The sequence below is a fragment of the Kuraishia capsulata genome, genomic scaffold (assembly GCF_000576695.1).
Source record: "Kuraishia capsulata CBS 1993 genomic scaffold, Kuraishia_capsulata_scaffold_2, whole genome shotgun sequence".
Lineage (NCBI taxonomy): Eukaryota > Fungi > Ascomycota > Pichiomycetes > Pichiales > Pichiaceae > Kuraishia > Kuraishia capsulata.
Window position 1 is genome coordinate 46896 of NW_019172951.1, and position 17466 is coordinate 64361.

The 17466-nt window shown below is 45.3% G+C and overlaps 11 protein-coding genes across 11 annotated transcripts; 6 read left to right on the top strand and 5 right to left on the bottom strand.

The window, feature by feature from the left end:
- Nucleotides 1-352: 352 nt before the first annotated feature.
- Nucleotides 353-1918, bottom strand: KUCA_T00001305001 (uncharacterized protein; the record flags this gene model as incomplete). Its single annotated transcript, XM_022603470.1, has 1 exon — nucleotides 353-1918. One exon carries the CDS (start codon nucleotides 1916-1918, stop codon nucleotides 353-355), a length of 1566 nt encoding a protein of 521 aa, XP_022457348.1.
- Nucleotides 1919-2480: 562 nt separating this feature from the next.
- Nucleotides 2481-3914, bottom strand: KUCA_T00001306001 (uncharacterized protein; the record flags this gene model as incomplete). The annotated part of the gene is made up of 1 exon (XM_022603471.1): nucleotides 2481-3914. One exon carries the CDS (start codon nucleotides 3912-3914, stop codon nucleotides 2481-2483), a length of 1434 nt encoding a protein of 477 aa, XP_022457349.1.
- Nucleotides 3915-5354: 1440 nt separating this feature from the next.
- Nucleotides 5355-5687, top strand: KUCA_T00001307001 (uncharacterized protein; the record flags this gene model as incomplete). The annotated part of the gene is made up of 1 exon (XM_022603472.1): nucleotides 5355-5687. The coding sequence occupies one exon, from the start codon at nucleotides 5355-5357 to the stop codon at nucleotides 5685-5687; it is 333 nt and encodes a 110-aa protein (XP_022457350.1).
- A 318-nt stretch (nucleotides 5688-6005) lies between these two features.
- KUCA_T00001308001 (uncharacterized protein) lies at nucleotides 6006-7052 on the top strand (the record flags this gene model as incomplete). Its single annotated transcript, XM_022603473.1, has 1 exon — nucleotides 6006-7052. The coding sequence occupies one exon, from the start codon at nucleotides 6006-6008 to the stop codon at nucleotides 7050-7052; it is 1047 nt and encodes a 348-aa protein (XP_022457351.1).
- Nucleotides 7053-7563: 511 nt separating this feature from the next.
- Nucleotides 7564-8055, bottom strand: KUCA_T00001309001 (uncharacterized protein; the record flags this gene model as incomplete). The annotated part of the gene is made up of 1 exon (XM_022603475.1): nucleotides 7564-8055. The coding sequence occupies one exon, from the start codon at nucleotides 8053-8055 to the stop codon at nucleotides 7564-7566; it is 492 nt and encodes a 163-aa protein (XP_022457352.1).
- Nucleotides 8056-8925: 870 nt separating this feature from the next.
- Nucleotides 8926-10098, top strand: KUCA_T00001310001 (uncharacterized protein; the record flags this gene model as incomplete). The annotated part of the gene is made up of 1 exon (XM_022603476.1): nucleotides 8926-10098. The coding sequence occupies one exon, from the start codon at nucleotides 8926-8928 to the stop codon at nucleotides 10096-10098; it is 1173 nt and encodes a 390-aa protein (XP_022457353.1).
- Nucleotides 10099-10508: 410 nt separating this feature from the next.
- On the bottom strand, nucleotides 10509-10821 carry KUCA_T00001311001 (uncharacterized protein; the record flags this gene model as incomplete). The annotated part of the gene is made up of 2 exons (XM_022603477.1): nucleotides 10509-10729; nucleotides 10800-10821. The coding sequence occupies 2 exons, from the start codon at nucleotides 10819-10821 to the stop codon at nucleotides 10509-10511; spliced, it is 243 nt and encodes an 80-aa protein (XP_022457354.1).
- Nucleotides 10822-11409: 588 nt separating this feature from the next.
- KUCA_T00001312001 (uncharacterized protein) lies at nucleotides 11410-13581 on the top strand (the record flags this gene model as incomplete). The annotated part of the gene is made up of 1 exon (XM_022603478.1): nucleotides 11410-13581. One exon carries the CDS (start codon nucleotides 11410-11412, stop codon nucleotides 13579-13581), a length of 2172 nt encoding a protein of 723 aa, XP_022457355.1.
- Nucleotides 13582-13887: 306 nt separating this feature from the next.
- On the top strand, nucleotides 13888-14454 carry KUCA_T00001313001 (uncharacterized protein; the record flags this gene model as incomplete). The annotated part of the gene is made up of 1 exon (XM_022603479.1): nucleotides 13888-14454. One exon carries the CDS (start codon nucleotides 13888-13890, stop codon nucleotides 14452-14454), a length of 567 nt encoding a protein of 188 aa, XP_022457356.1.
- Nucleotides 14455-14511: 57 nt separating this feature from the next.
- On the bottom strand, nucleotides 14512-15609 carry KUCA_T00001314001 (uncharacterized protein; the record flags this gene model as incomplete). Its single annotated transcript, XM_022603480.1, has 1 exon — nucleotides 14512-15609. One exon carries the CDS (start codon nucleotides 15607-15609, stop codon nucleotides 14512-14514), a length of 1098 nt encoding a protein of 365 aa, XP_022457357.1.
- A 310-nt stretch (nucleotides 15610-15919) lies between these two features.
- KUCA_T00001315001 (uncharacterized protein) lies at nucleotides 15920-17368 on the top strand (the record flags this gene model as incomplete). The annotated part of the gene is made up of 1 exon (XM_022603481.1): nucleotides 15920-17368. The coding sequence occupies one exon, from the start codon at nucleotides 15920-15922 to the stop codon at nucleotides 17366-17368; it is 1449 nt and encodes a 482-aa protein (XP_022457358.1).
- Between the last annotated feature and the right edge of the window lie 98 nt (nucleotides 17369-17466).

Genomic DNA, 17466 nt, shown 5'->3' on the forward strand with positions numbered 1-17466 from the left:
AGCTGTTTGACAGAAAGTAGTGTAAGCGGTATAATAATAACCTGTATGGGCGATAAGCATCTCTGCATACACTAAACAGATTAGCCAACATGCTTACGAGGGAGCAGAACAGATATCTCCATAATCGTTTCTGCGGGAAAATAGCATAAAAGATGGAAATAAAATGACTCATAAACATTAAACCGACTTTGCAAAGGTTGTTTCCACTACCTTTTGACTGCAATACAATTTCTTATCAATAGATGAGCATTTGCATGCATTATCCAACGGTGCTTAATAAATACCGCTATATTCAAAGTATACATAGTTACATAAATAATAATGTGGCAAAGTAATGATGTCAAGAGGTATTCTAAGCGCCCACGGTAGGTGCAAATGGATCTCTCTTCTTGAACTTGAGAATCAAATCGTCCTGAGGGAACAGAGTAGCAAACACCTTGATCTTTTCAGACAACGGAGTAATGGTGTGCTCAATGTCGTGGAACAAGAACGCCTTTCCGACGAGGGCCGCAAACACCATCTTTACGTAGTTCTGTCCCAGACACACATGGGTACCGGTACCAAAGACTAGCCAGTTCTTGGTGTTCTTGGAGGCCTTGGAACCTTCAACCCATCTCTCTGGAATGAACTCTTCTGGATCGTCGTAAACCTCTGGGTCATGCAGCGCAGGGTAAGTCGTTGGAATGATCATGGCTCCTTTAGGAACGGTGTAGCTCTCAGAAATAGGATAGGCCTTCTTGGCAACGTATGGAACCATGATGACGGGGGGTCTGTAACGAAGACACTCCTTGACCGCCATGTTAGTGTAAGTCATTTCGTCGATCATGGCACTGCTGAGAGGCATGTTTGGATCACCGTTACGAACAGCCAACTGCTCGGCACGAATTTTTGCTGCAACCTCAGGTCTATCAGCGATAACCTGAAACAACCAACAACAGGCAGACGACGAGGCATCCTGCGAGGCAAACAAAAAGGTGAAGATGGCCTCGGAAATCTCCTTGTTCGAGAACTCACGAACCAACAGTTTGGAGTTCACATCTTCAGTCTTGTTGTCTCTGGCCTCCTGCATCAAAAAGACCCAGGCATCGGCAATACAGGTAGGTTTACCACCAGCAGCAATGTGGTCCTTGGCGGCCTGCGCACAAACCTCAAAAATTTTCATGGTCATATCCGCAGCTCTCTGGCCGTACCAGGTCTTGGTGTATGGGATAATGATTGGGAAGTTCACCAGTTCCATGGCAGCAGTCACACGGTAGTACTCGTCGGCAATGTGCTTGATCTGATCGTCCGTGATGTAGTCACCGCAGAAGGTCTTGAGCGAGATAGCACACATAAGTTCTCTGAAAGCTGGGAAAAACACCGATGGCTCTTCCTTGGTCATTTCAACGAATCTGTCAAGGTACTTGTCAATGATCTTCTCCTGGGCTGGAACGTAGATCTCCAGAGCCTTTTTGGTAAAGAGACCGTTGAGACCGTTTCTATAGTCAACATGGGCCTTTCCATCCAGGAAGACCCAGTTTGTTGGTCTCAAAATCTTGCGGGCAACATCCACAACACATGGCTTCACAAAGGCAGGGCTGTGGAAAATCTTCCTGGCGAGGTCCCTCTCTGATGCAATCACCACGAACTTGTGAAAGATAGACACGCATGACAGCGGACCGGATTCCCACTTGGCATAGTATTCCTCGAACTTTGGGTCGAGCGATTCCAAAAATGGTCCTATAATGGGCCAAATCTTGAACTTGGGACCAGCAACAGTCCCCTTGTTGATCTGGTAAGAGACCTGATCATATGTCAACACCAAGACTAGGGCGGTAACGGCGAATTTCCACCATGAAAAGTTTGAAATAAAAGACTCCAGCTGGAACTCGCCAGTGGAGTTCGAAAGCGCACTGATACGTGATGATACTGCTTCCATTTCTTTGCAAACCAAAGCAAGGTAGATTATAGCGAGTCTGGTGTAAGTGCAAGCAGAATGGTTCTTTTAGGGTTGAGCAGAAAAACAAAAGCGGACCCAAACGACGGGAACGAGTACACGACCCACCCAATGAGGGTTGTCCTTATGACAATCTTACGAGAATGACAATTTGCCAAATTATGCTCTGATTATTTGGGTACAATATATTTACTTATCTTGGTTTTGCGCTTTTGAGCGTGGTGTCATAGTGGTTGTCGGGTGAATTGATGGTCTGGTGATAGTTTGACTATGGTCAGTGAGTAGATTGACACTTATGGGGCTCATGCAGGCGGTGCATATTAGGTAGGATGTATGGCGTAGGGCGCATTAAGATGTACAGAGCACTGAGCTGTCCTCCAAAAAGTCTTGCAATGTTTAACCATAATGGTCGGCCTACGGTGTGAGCTTATTGCACAAAGAGATTATTATTCCTAGAAGTGATGAAAGTGTTCAAATGAAGATAGGGGCTTTAGTTTCAGCACACCCTGATGACGCAGCATGAGCCAACGCAATCCTGCTTGATCTACTCCTTACCAACTCTCTCAGAGTCAAGCAAGGTGTTTCTCCACAAAAAGGCCACCACAAGTGTGATGACCAGGTTGAAGATATAACTGTATGAGCTCAAGTTGGCGATGGTGGAGAAAGCATCCGAAGAAATGACAAAAGCAATGATTTCGCGAACCAGTTCGCTGAACAGGACAGGCAAGAGAATTAGAATCATGGTTCCAAAAAAACGGTTGGCAGTACCCGTCTTTCCATTAGAGCGCAGATGCACATATGTCTTGAAAGACCAATAGGCAGCTGTCACGAAACTGATGAGGTACTCGATGTAAATGGTAGAGCCCATAAATGTGTAGCTCTTATCGTTCAGGAATGAGTAGACGTTGGAGTGTTCCACGTCAAATACTAAGAACGAAATAAAAGTGAATCCGGTCAAAAACCTGATGAAGAGTAAGACCGGACCTCCCTTTTTGCCTGAAATAAATAGGTAGCCAGAGGAGAGCAGCAAGAGATTGTACAGCACCCACACGGAGAACACGGTATTGGATGCTAATGACGAGAAGAAAAGCAAAACTTCGCTGAAATTGGAGTGAACGTATCCAATCTTGTTCAATGAATGAAGATGAATCGAGGTCAAGAAGTACACGAGACAATTACCGATCATGTACAGCAAAATGCGAAGCTGGATCTCTGCGTTTCTGAGTTGAGTCTTAGAGTTCACCACTCCCTGATACTCCGAGGTAGTGGATCTTCTCTTGAAGAACACATAGTAGAAGTATGAAATAGCAGCGATGAAGTAGATGATTCCGATCAAAGCATAGATGTACATGTAATGGTAGTCCCATTGCACCAGTTGCCCGTATGACTGTTGCCAATTGATAGTGAGTTCCAGCGTCCGAGATTCTTCAGCAGTGTTGAATTGCATGATCACACAATAATTCTCGGTGAAAGCAACTGGATACTGGAAAATATCGTGATTATCGGCAGAGAGCTTGAAGGCAGAAATAGGCTTCTTGTTAAGGTTCTCCCCAACCAGCTGGTCCAACGGATACTGTGGTACGGTCGATGGGTTGAAATGGCACAACTGAGCTTTCATCGCCGATTCATCACAGACTTTCACAGCTGGACCGGGTTCCATTTTAGTCAAAGCGAGATCTTCGGCGCTAATGATCACAACATCGAGATCCCATTCAAACGACTTCTCTTCCTCCTTCTTGTCCTCACCCTCCTTGACAGGAGGAACTCTCTTCGAGCCCTTTAAAGCTTCCTTGTCAACAATTTTGACTCCAACGAATGGGTCCAAATTTTCCGAGAGCAACAACCAATGGCTGTAGTTGGCAACAACTGCACATGTTTGGAACTTCTGGTTGGCCTTGAGTTGGTAAGGCTCTTCAACCGCACGTACCACCGAGCTGACTGCGAGCAATGCAGCAATGAGGCGCGAGACTGTCAACATTATCGCTGGGATTTTACAAGACGGTCGTGGTCGAGAAAGAGCTCCAATTGATCTGCGATTGAAAATCCCAAAATTTAACAAAGGGATAGAAGGCCAAGCGAAATCCCGGGGTCGTGCACCGAAAGGATCGGCACGCCTGATCCAGCACGTGACACCCCTCAAACAATAGTAATTTTGTACACTCGCATGATGTTGACACCGAAACGGAATATGGAGAATAAATCGAGACCGTCAAATGATTAGTTAACAATTAGCTCTAGTCGATTGTAGGTCATCACATAAAACGGGGTAGAACTGTGTGGTAAATACTATGTCACTCTAATTGCCCAATTACTCTCCGGTTACTCCAACTACTCTGACTATTTTCCCCCCCGTTTCACCGAAGCTCCCTACTTTTTTTTACCCTCGGTACATGATTGCGAAAAGATTCAATAATTCGTGAGTTGGGAAATGGGATCGAAGGAAACTTGAGTGAGATCTGGGGATTTCAGATTTGATCTTCGCAGGAACTGATTGGTTCTGCACTGTACTACCTACCCGAAACTACGTAATCGCATCTCCCTGAATATTTTTCTACAATCCGGATTGATTGCGAAGATGAATACTTTGATCACTTCTGAAAGGCAATTGAACGTTATATTAATCTTCTTTTATCACTGTTTCCATAATCTTGTCAATACCCTTGGGAGATCTCACATATATTATCCATCTTTTACTGGCGGAAAAATGAAGAGTAATCAGATGAGGAAAAAAACACAGTCTCGCCTGAAAAAGAAACGGCTAGTCGGTTCTTTCGAGCAGCTTTTTCCGCTCCTCGGATAAATTCTTCCAGCCCGAGGCTGGGACCCTGCAAGATCTCATAAAATTAGTATGTTTTTGCTATTTTATTCAACATCTGGAAACTCATTAAAGACTGTACCATGGGATTGTATACGAATTGAGGTTCTCGTTCTTATACCAAAGGTCAATGGATTCTTTTGACAGCATTGAGCTGCACAGGTAGTTCTATATTAGCTGCATCTCAATGAGATGAGATCCGGAAACCGGAATTGTGATAAGGCTGAGATCCAAGGGCAAGTTAACAATTGAGTGGGTGGTGATCAAGGAGTTTTTCTTATATGATTATATTTTTTCGTTCTTATACTTCAATTAAGAAGTAGTTTCCTCAATTCAACCAATTGGTCTCAATTGTATTTATGAAATGGGCGATTGGCCTCAGATTTCCCTGAGCCCGTCTTACAATAACAACAACAACCCCACGCGATGAGATGACACGATAAGGTGGGAATGACGAGGGTATGAGTGAGTGATGGTAGTGATTATAGTCGGATGTTTGTGCTGATATCAAAAATGATCTTATTACTTATATTGTAAAGTCTGTCATTTGCTCTGGGAAAAGTTCCATTTATAATCCTCGACTATTATCGTAATAGGATCCTCATGCTGACTCATGTAGACCTACCTGAACCGAGTTCAAACCCCACTTCTCCCCGAGGCCTTTTCAAAAGAAAACCAGCACCAAAGTCCGACTCAAAAAGAGATCTATCTATCTCTCGTACTTTGAGTGGCAAAATATTATCCAAATTGCCCAGTTGCTGTATTAAGTCTTACCCCATGGAGGAGAAGCTTCTGGGTTTATTCGATGGGTCATCTTGCTCGGCAACCCTAACCGGCGGTTTCCGCTCAATGGGTCCACCCGGACATGTGACTGGTCATGACTTTGCGACTCTGGTTTTCGGTCACGTACTGTCGACAGTTCAAAACTTGTTATAACAAACAATCGACTGCTTCGCCTGCCATCGAATCACCATGTCCTGTCCAAACCTTTTTGCCCACCTTTCTGCACAGTTTCTCCGAACATCGCAGCCCCGAAACTGGTGAACTTTACGTCCTGGAATCCGGAAACCGGAAAAAGAAATTAAAGAAAAAGAAACATCTTTTTTTTGTTGTTTCAAATTTTTTTAGAGTCTCTTAAATAACATCCTCTTGCCGTTTTCATCTTGTTGTTTAATAGTTTACGTCTGATACATCCTTGCTTTAGGGACTTACGTTCGATTTGTTTACTCGTTTTCCTCTAAGAACAATAGCACAATGTCAGTTATCTACCAGGCCACATCGTCTTCGCGTCAGGTAGACGGGTGTTTTACGCCTAGTATAGAGACCAACTCGGTCTCCAAGAATGTTTTGAAGCCAAGATCGAAACTGGACTTTGTTCAGACGCCAAACTCAAGCACTATACCATCGCCGCCACTTTCGCCCACCACCTCTAATTATGACGGCAAGTTTGCCGATTTGGTGATGTCCCCCTTCAGGATGGAACTTCCGGAACGCGGTTCCACTCCCAGTTTGGAGGAATTGGTGGAGAAGGCCGTCAATGTCGAACCATTTCCGATCCAGGACTTGTCAAAGACAGAGCTGTGCATCAATCCGTGGTCGGATTTGAACAAGCCCGGATACAAGAAGAGACAGCTCTCGTTTTTGAGACAGTACAAGTTGAATGGAGCCAAGAGCAACTCCGCAGCAATCAGAAGAAAATTCGCCACGGTGAATCGCCGGAGATATTACGTTTCTGACGACACTGATGTTACCGCTAGTGCGGCTGAAGAGCGCGTGAGGACAAGAAGAGTCGCGAGAGAACGCACTGTTGAATTTGACGATTCTGACGTGTCGTCTGCTAATAACACGGTGAGATCTGTCGCACCTTCGACTCCAAAGAGACACAGGGCTATCAAGACGTCGTCCCCAAGAGTGGACTCACCTTCTCTACCAATCTACAATTACGAGGCCATCACAGACTACTGCCCTCCACTCGATTCCTTGCCCGCTAACAACACCAAGTGCTTGAAGACCGAGTGGAAAGGTCAGCCAATGGACCTGTCACAGGATCCTTTGATTGGCAAATTGCATCCTGCTGAAGTTGTGCTTGCGTCCGTTTTAAGATTGCCTGGTAATGTCTATCTGGACTCCAAAAGACGGTTGTTTGCCGAGAAGGTGTCTCGCTCCAGAAAGGGTCTTCCTTTCAGAAGAACCGACGCCCAAAAGGCATGTAAGATCGATGTCAACAAGGCCAGTCGTTTGTTCGCTGCTTTCGAGAAGGTTGGGTGGTTACAGGACAAAAATTTCACCAAGTTTATGTAATGGGTTGGTTGGGTTAAAGACTCCTGGGTTTACGCGATTATTAGATAAAGCCTGAGTTCTGAAATGGTGATATAGGAAGGTGATACATGTTGGAATTATACGTTGAAGGTTCAGCGTTGGTTTTGGGGTTTCAAGTGAAGTTTGGTTAATTCTAATGTTTTTTGGAGTGTTTTTGAGTCTCTTTTTGTCTTTTTTTTTAGGTGCTTTTCGTCTTTTTTCTCGCTTTTTGGTTTTGGTCTACATCTTTCTTTATTTTGTTATTAGTGTTCGGTTCGTTATATAAACGCTTAACATTTGGTTTTTCCATGGAATAACACACAGAAGTAATGTCATTAGAGCCAGCTCAGACTGTTTTCATGAGCGCTGGTCTCCCTCCTTGGGCTTGAATTTGTTCAAACTTGAGTTTCTTCAAAGTTGAATTCCTTCCAAGTATTATCTGCTCAATTTTCACTCAAGCATCATCTAGTGACCCTGGTCCTTCCCTCCTATTTGAGTCTCTATCTCCGTCTCTTCAATCTTCTATCTCCTCGTATCTATTAAGCAGTAACCGCTTGTACTCGGCCTTATCGTGATCCCATAAATCAGCAGCCTGCGCGTTCAATGGCGACTTGTTGTTGGGCTCGGCCAGAAGACTCTGCAAGGAGAGCAGTATGGTCTGGACATTGTACACCGCAGACCACTTCTCCTTGAGAATATCCAGGCAGATGTTCCCAGACATGTCAACATTGGGATGCCACATCGGAGATATGAATTTGATCGTGGGCGCTTTGTATGGGTAATTTGGAGGGAAATGCAGCGATAGCTTGAACTTTAGCCCTTCGTATGGCGTTTCCGTAGGCCCTTCGACCATACCTCTCCAGCTGAGCAAATCCGAGTCAGATTCAGGGAAAGCGGATATCCCGGGCACATTGGACATCATGAGTTGCATCAGCTCGCTCTGGAGTCTTTTGGTGACGGAATGGCCATCTGGTATTGATTCGGACTGCGAAGACGATACTAGCATGGTGGAAAAGAGCGAGGGAAAATCTGGTAAGAGGCAGCAGAACAGTGAATAAATACGGGGGAAGACAAGCCAACTCTGGTGAATGAAAGAAGGTCACAAGTCACTTAAGTTGGTTAGCTATGATATGGCAATATAACCCGTTTGGTGGTTAGCGCCGAAAAAGGCCAAAGGTAAACATTGCATCGAGGGCCAGTTATCGAAGACTGGCATTAATCTCACGCCTTTCTCTACTTTTTCGCATTAATATAATCACAATATATTAATTCGACAATTATAATAACTATTTTACGTTTTAACCCCAAAATTTGCAACGATTTCCCGTGAAATTGGGGCTTTGCCGCCTCGTTTCTCTGCTACCGCGGTTAAACATGCCTCTGTCCCTCGGCGCTCTCCCCCCACCATGGGCGTGCACTCACCGTGTCCTATTTTTATTAGCCGCTCAAACAAAGTGGGCCACTTTTTGAACCACCCCCTCCTCAGGGCTCCTTCGAAGAGTAACAAGCCTTCCGTTTCTTACAAGCAACCCACCACTTCACATCCTTCACCCGACCATCGCGTTTAGCGTTCAGTGTGAATATTTCCCTCAGAGCTCATTGCTCACTTCCATTCGCTTACCAGGAAATATCCAATTTCAAAAACACTGTTCTGCCATACACAAACAAAGGGCTCTGTTTCACGTCTGTATTCATCAGGGACCACAACAACAGCATCCACACCACCATCACCACCACATCCCGTGCTGCATTTTCGCTGAAGAATAGGCTCAAAACCGACAACTCTGCGCACTTTCTGCCTCGCCGAAATATTGGCGCGCAAAAGTTTGCTCTTTCGCACGTTGCTCACCAACCCGCCTCGGAGAATCCACCCGTTATGGCCTCGAACGCTCGCTTTAACACAGAGGTTGCGGCCTATCCGCAATATCCAATACATCACCACCATCCCCAGCAACAACATCAGCAGATGTTGCACCAACAACATGTTTCCCTTCAGCAGCAACAACAACAACAACAACAACATCACCAGGGGCACCAACAACAACACCAGGTTCCCCATGGACACGGCCACGGCCAATCAGATTACTCACAAGATTACTCAAGCTGGGACTTGATGGAATCTTCCAGCTATGACCCGTTATCACAGTACATTCTGAACGACGCGGAATTACAGACATCTTCTGATGTCAATCTAGAGGACATTCTAAAGGACGATGACCCTTTACTGAAATTCACCACCGGAGCCATAACGCCCAAAGACGAGGAGCTCTTTGAGTTCGTGAAAAGCAGTCCTGGAGTTTCGGAGGACGAAGAAGCAGATTCCACCATTGTGGTGGCCAACGAGGTGGATGTGAAACGAGCCACCAAAGAGGCTGACAAACAAGTTTTCACCAAGGTTCTCGGTCTTGGAATCGACTTCAAGAGCTCAATGCCGAAGAAATTACCGGTATTTGAGAATGCAACCGTTTTGGGACCGATTGCTCCGAAGCTGAAAAAGAGCAAGTCTACTTTGAACGCCAAAAGCCTCGTGAACAATTCTCCAGTTTTGAAAAACAGCGGGTTCCATTCGACAAACTCGACTCCTACTTTCGGAAGAAACAGAACGCTTTCGCTGAGCGAATGTTCGTCAACCCTCAGTTTTCCTCCGAAGGATAGCAAGCCCAAGGTTAATATCAAGAACTCGAAGCAGTTCGCCTTTATCGTGGAACAGAGTCCTCCACAGGCAATCTTCAAGCACAATCCAAACTCTTCGAACTCAACCTCGCCTCGTTCCAACTCCAACTCGCCTACTTTGGCGAGTAAGTTCGAGAAACTTTCAACTGCATCTAACTCATCTCCAACTCCTCAGATATACTCATTTGAGAACTTCAGCTCGTCACCCAGTCCGGGTTCGATGGACTCCAAGAAGCAAAAAATGCTGAGATCAATGATGATGAACGGCTCAAGCCCGACTAATTTGCAGCAAAGGTTCAAGCCGAAGGTTTACAAAGATATCAGGGAAGGGATGGTTGAATTCCAGCTGAACGTTCCTGGGAAGAGGGGACATTAGAGAAGTTTGAAACTTTTTAGCTGATTACTATTGACCAAGAGTATATATGATCTCCTTGCTTTCCATGCGTTCTTTCTCTGCTTTCATTGCTTGTCATTGGCCAATCCTACCATCTGTTTTTGCTACCTTTTTCCCTCTCATTTTCACTCATTCATCAAACTTCATCTACATCTATTTCCTCTCTGTTCCTTGTTATCTTCTTTTTTTTCTATCATGCGGCCAGGTTTTTGTCTCTCTGAAGAGTTTCATAGTTCTTATAAAGGGTTATATGTGATTATTTCGTAGCGGTGCATGCAGTAACTGGAGCCCAGTATCCCACAATTTCTTCTACATCATACCGAATTTCTCGTGAATAGATATCTTTTTAAGACCTATAATGGAATCTTTATGTCTTGTGCCGTTGATTTCTCCTACTTTCTGGGAACATACTCCTCAAACAAAGGTTCCTTCCTTCTCCTGGCGTGCAAATCGATCCGGCCCTCGTACTTGAGCGCGGCGTACCCAAGAAGACCAGGAATGATCACGAAGAACATCGTTGTGTGTTTCAAGGCCTTGCCGTTGAATCTGTAAAAATTGGACAATCCATCTCTGAGTTCGTTGAACCTTATGAACCCTTTATCGGACTTGAGCACTAGAGGTTGCGTGTTAGCAAAAGGGGGATCGTGCAGAGTAAATCAAAAAAATAAAAAGCGGATACATACAGTGAGGACCGTGGCCAGCCATTTCTGATTCCTAGAAGTTGATTCAAAAGGTGGATGGATGGATACTGGATATGTGTAAAATAAACCTGTTCTCTGCCGTATTTCAATCCCAACTTTGTTGATTGGTTTAGACGTTCATTTTATAGTGTGTTAATCAATAGTGCTGACTTGTGTCACGTGCACAAAGTGGGTCGTGCCCAGGAGAATGTCAAGAATCACGTTCACTTCTTGGGTTCCGAGAAAAATCAAACGGTCGGCATATGCACGCATGTTCAAACGGTGTCTCAGCTAACCACAATCTATGTACTCCACAATAGGCTGATCGATATGAAACCCGAGCAATCCATTCTCGTCACCTTTTCAGCAAAATTTCAGTTTTTTGATCTGGTAAAAACGAACTTTTTCTCAGCAAAATTCCCTTCAACTAGAAAGACCTCCCCTCCCCCGGTCTACCCCACAGTTTCACCGTGCCGAGGTGGACCTTACTTGCGCTTTGGCACTTCACGTCACTAACAAAACCCCTCCCGAAATAATATCGGCCTGTCGCAGCTATAAAGGCCGTAATTTTCCTAGTAATTTTTCAGTTTAGTCTTTTCCGCCAGTATAAACAATGCCTTCTTTACCATTACCACCGTACCGGGCTGTCTTCGAGCGGGCAGAGGATATTACCAGAGACGCTCTTCCATTCCCTCCAGAAAGAAACCAAAGGGGAATCGCCGTTCCAGGGTCCGTCGAGCCAGGGTATTCGGCCATCTACAGAAGTGCAGCCACGCCCGACTTTCTGTACGACCGGGTCTCTCCGGAACTGGATACGTACTATCGAATCCTCAAACGGTCTTTCGAAATATTTAAGGATGAAGACTGTGTTTCCGAAAGACCACAAACCGGTGAAAACTCTTGGTCGGATAAGTTTGTTCCCCGGAGCTATGGTGAGGTTTATCATGACTCGCTCAATTTCGGATCAGGATTGAAATACTTGCTCCAAAAGAACGAGTTCAGATCGGGGACTGAAATTCCCGACAAAGACTACATCGTCTCCATCTTCTCCAGAAACAGAGCTAAATGGCTTGTTGCGGATATTTCCTGTACACTCTTTTCGTTGCCAAACACTGCTCTTTATGACACTTTGGGCCCAGACACTTCCACCTACATTCTGGGGTTGACCAAATCGCCGGTAGTGGTTGCTGCTTCCGATAAGATTTCCAAATTATTGGATCTCAAAGAGGCTGACCCTGCCAAGCTCAAGAACTTGATCATGCTTGTGGCAATGGATAATCTAGAACCGGAAGTGTATAGCGATCTGAGTCGTAGGGCCTACAAGTTGAATGTTAAGCTTTATGAGTGGGACCAGGTTACTGAGGCCGGCATATTGTTCCCACATGAAGAAGTTCCACCAGCGCCAGACTCGATATATTCTCTCTCATTTACCAGCGGAACCACTGGGCCTCCCAAAGGTGCTATTCTCCTTCATTCAGGTGTTGCTGCTGGGGTTGCCTTCACCAGCGCTACTATCGATACACCCAAGCAAAAGGCTAAACTTCTGAGCATTCTTCCTCTGGCTCACATTTATGAACGAATGACGATGGCCCTACAATTGTTTAGGGGTGGATGTCTTGGATTTCCACACCAGCCTGGACCCGAACATATTGTTCCAAATCTGCGCCTGTTTAAACCTAACCTATTTAGTGGGGTCCCTAGGCTCTTCAACAAGTTTGAGGGTGTGTTGAAGGCAGCAACCGTTCACAACCCCAATGCTTCGCCAGCAAAGAGGGCGCTGGCCAAGAGGATAATTGAGTGGAAAATGAAGCAGCAATGTTCAAAGGACGGTGAAAGAGGCGAGAGCATTTTGTATGACAAGCTTCTCAATAACAAACTCAGAGCCGCACTCGGTTTTGACAATTTGTACGGTGTTGTGACAGGGTCTGCTCCAATTAGTGCGGAGACAATAAAATTCCTCAAGGCTGCCCTTGGGGTGAGTTTTCACCAGGGCTATGGTCTCACTGAGACTTTTGCTGGAGTGTGTGTTTCAGCAGGTTTGGAAACAGATCCGGGCTCTTGCGGTGTGATCGGTATTGCTACTGAGTGCAGACTCAAGGATACGCCTGAGTTGGGATACACTTCTAGCGATGAAGGAGGGCCTCGTGGTGAATTACTTTTGAGGGGTTCCCAGGTCTTTCCTGGTTACTACAAAAACGAGGAAGAGACTAAAAAAGCACTAGACGAGGATGGTTGGTACCACACCGGTGATATCGCTAGAATCGATTCTAAATGCCGGATCTATGTGATCGACAGAGTGAAAAATCTTTTCAAACTGTCTCAGGGAGAGTATGTTGCTCCTGAAAGAATTGAGAATATTTATTTGTCCAGTTGCACTGACTTCGTGTCGCAGATCTACGTTCATGGAGACTCTTTCTCGAATTATCTGGTAGGTATAGTTGGAGTCGACATACTCGGTCTGTCAGCATTTTTGAAGAGAAAACATCCAGATTTGTGGAGACAAGTGGAAGGAAAGACTCCTGAAGAAATTTTGGATATTATTTCATCCAGCAGACAGCTGAAGTCAGCTATCTTGGCACAAATGAACAGAAATGTGAGTTCTGCAGGTCTTAATGGCTATGAGAAGTTACACAACTTGAAGATTGGCATTGAGCCCTTGAAAGTGGAAGACGAGGTTTTGACACCAACCCTAAAATTGAAGCGAAACAATGCTTTGACCAAATTCAATACTGATTTGAAGAACCTATACGAGGAAGGGTCTTTGATAAAGAATGAGAAGCTCTGAACTTTTCACTGCATAATGATCATTTTCTGTACACCAATTCACTATTACCATATACTAAACCATACATATTGATATTTGATTTTTCTGTAACAAATACGGTGGATCTCACTTATTATATCGTAATTCTTGTATATATATATATGCCTACTTACAATGATATTTCACTATATGTTTACTCTATTACGGCTCTTCCCAATTAGGCACTTACCTAGGCCTCGAGCGATGAGCAAGCCGGCAGCTGTCTGTTACGTAGAGTATTCTCCAATATACTTATCTAAGCATCTCACGCCTTCACGCCGCCATCAAATGTCATTCATATTTAAACGACTAATCAACACAGCAACGAAGGACTACTTCAAGGTCTTTCCAAAGACGTTTCCTGAGCAGCGGCCAACCTTCAAGGTGGACCTACGGAAACTACGCAAAGAGTACAGAGGATTGCAGGCCATCAACCACCCAGATCTCAACCAAAAACTGAACCAAGAAGAAGGGGCTTCTTCTGTGATCAATCATGCTTATAACACTCTGAAGAGCCCGCTGAATAGGTCACAGTATTTATTGAAGCTATTGAAGGGGTACGATGTTGCCGAAGATGAGTTTTTCAGAACCCGGCAAATGGCGGATAAGGAGCTATTAATGACGATTCTGGAGATCCACGAGGAACTGGAAAATGCGAACGAAAATGACATCGAAGGACTCAAACAGGAAAATGATGCCCGGATTCAGGAAACGGTCCAAGAACTGGAGAAGTTGTATGAGGCTGAAGACTATGATGCTGCAGCTCTTGGTACGATCAAGCTCAAATACTGGGTCAACATAGATACGGCTTTGAAAAACTGGGAGCTAGGTAAACCTGTTGAGTTGACACATTAAAAGATGGCTTTCTCGAATTATCTCGAAATGTTATAAACGAAGACATGAACAACAATTTTAGTAGCTTGTATAGGTTTGCCCGAGATCGTTTTCATTCAAAGAGAACCAACTATTTGGCACCTGCTTCCCATTCTTCAGACTCTTGATACAATCAGGAAGCTCAGATGGTTCTTTGGAGGTGCAACTGGCGTGCCCGTGCCCGGCATTGAGCGCAGGTCTCATACTTTCACCACACACTTTACAGCCATCTGCCGGCAAAGATTTTGGATTCGCTGTCTCAACAGGCTTTAGGGTTGCTATTTCAACAGGTTTTGGAGTCGCGATTGTTTTAAACTCGCCGCCTTGGCTTTCCAAAACAACGTGTACGTTCACTCTTGCTTCTCCTTGCTCGTTGAAGGAAACGTTCAGCGGGGTGTTTCCGTTAGCATGTTGCGAAATAGGGACTGCAGCCGCTATTGGAGCAATCTCTGATGCTTGTGATATTGTGGGGCTCTTTTGAGACTGGGGTTCACGCATTATGGCCTTTGGTACAACAGATTTCGGATTCACATTCTCCTTGCCTTGATCGGAAACCGTATTCCTCGCAGAAAAGACCTGCTCTTCGCGAATTGGTACTGTATTCACGGGCTCAAACTGCTTCTGCTTGTGGCTGGCTGATTCCGTTTTTTCCGTCACTGTATTCCTCAACTTAGCCAAATCCAACTGCTTCTCTAGTTGTGCAACCCTCTCCTTCAAGGTCTCATTTTCGGCCCGTTCCCTATTGTACTCCCTCTTATAAACCTTGATTGTATCAATTATGTCCTTTCCCTTCAACCCATTGGCTACCACCCTGGGATACTCCTCCAGAACGTACTGGAGAAAGCTCCTGTCATCAGAAGTCTTTTCGGACTTGTCGGTCGTAGGTTGTATTCCGAAGAAAAACATATCCGTGTCCATATCCATGTCTTTCTGAGCAGTTACCCTTTGTGCTGGATTCTCAAACTTGGCCTTGATTATATCCTCAGGCAATTCGCGTCTCAGAAGCCTGTTCAAATCCTCGTGTTTCGGATCTTTAAGCACAAGACCTTTCACATTTCCGTGAGGACATGGTCTGCCTTGCTGCATAGCACGTCTCTGTGCCTCTTCCTCTTCGTACTTGTAGAATAACCCCCACATTGTTGGAGCGATGTATTTATAAAGATGACACACAAGAAAGTGTTATCCCAAATGTAAACATCATCAGCTTCATCTTAGTGTACCAACAGGTTTAATCCTCGCACTCCCTCTGCCATCACTTCCACGTGCAGACAACCACTTCCTCTCGGGGCCGACACCTGGAGCTCGATCTGAACCTTTTGATTACCTCTCCAGCTTTACCCGTTCAACGATTTCCCAGATTTTCACAGATTCTGTATCGGTAATTGATCCTTATTTGGAGTCAGTTCTATAACCTTTATCAAATCGCCAATTTTCATCCAGCTTATCGATGTTGAGATCAACCGTCACTAAGCTCTCAGTTCGTCCATTTTCCTCCACTGCCATGAAGCTGAGAACCGAGAAAGACGCCTTCGGCGATATCGAGGTTGCCAATGACAAGTACTGGGGTGCCCAGACTCAAAGATCTCTCCAAAACTTCAAAATTGGTGGTGCCAGAGAAAAAATGCCGGAGCCAGTCATCCATGCTTTTGGTATCCTCAAGAAAGCCGCAGCCATAGTCAATACGGAGCTGGGTGCTTTGGACCCAAAGTTGTCGTCTGCCATCCAGGAGGCAGCCACTGAAGTTGCTGACGGAAAGCTGCTGGACCATTTCCCATTGGTTGTTTTCCAAACCGGATCTGGAACTCAGTCCAACATGAACGCTAACGAGGTCATCTCTAACCGTGCCATTGAGCTCTTGGGAGGAGAGCTGGGATCAAAGAAACCGGTCCATCCAAACGACCACGTAAACATGTCGCAATCCTCCAACGACACCTTTCCAACCGTCATGCACATTGCTGCAGTTACAGAAATCTCCAACCACTTGATCCCAGAGCTGACTGCTTTGAGAGACTCCTTGCAGGCCAAGTCCGAGGAGTTCAAGGACATCATCAAGATTGGTAGAACCCATCTTCAAGATGCTACTCCTCTTACTCTGGGTCAAGAGTTCTCTGGATACGTCCAACAGCTCACCAACGGTATTGCCAGAGTCGAGAGGTCTCTTGAGAACCTGAGATTTTTGGCACAGGGTGGTACTGCCGTTGGTACTGGTTTGAACACCAAGATTGGTTTCCCAGAGAAGGTTGCTGAGCAGGTTTCCGTCCTGACCGGTTTGCAATTTTTCACTGCTCCAAACAAGTTCGAGGCTCTGGCTGCTCATGATGCCATCGTCGAGGCCTCTGGTGCTTTGAACACCGTTGCTACGTCTCTGTTCAAGATCGCCAACGATATTAGATACTTGGGATCTGGTCCAAGATGTGGATACGGTGAGCTTTCGCTGCCAGAAAACGAGCCTGGTTCCTCCATCATGCCTGGTAAGGTCAACCCTACCCAGAACGAGGCCTTGACCATGGTGTGCACTCAGGTCTTTGGTAACAACGCTGCCATCACCTTTGCCGGTGCCTCTGGTCAATTCGAGCTCAACGTCTTCAAGCCAGTTATGATCTCGAACCTGTTGTCGTCGGTCAGATTGATCGCCGATGCCTCTTACTCTTTCAGAGTTCACTGTGTTGAGGGAATCAAGGCCAACGAGACCAGAATCTCCCAGTTGTTGAACGAGTCTCTCATGTTGGTCACCGCCTTGAACCCAAAGATCGGTTACGATGCTGCCTCCAAGACTGCTAAGAATGCCCACAAAAAGGGTTTGACCTTGAAGCAATCTGCTCTTGAGCTTGGTGTTCTTACCGAGGAGGAGTTTGACGAATGGGTCAGACCAGAGAAGATGCTTGGACCTAAATAAGCACATAAATGGGGAAGTTGAGATGAAGAGTATTTAATATGGCCTCTGTTGTCAAGGCAGGGTCCTAAGATTATCGATATCATAAGAATTATCACTCT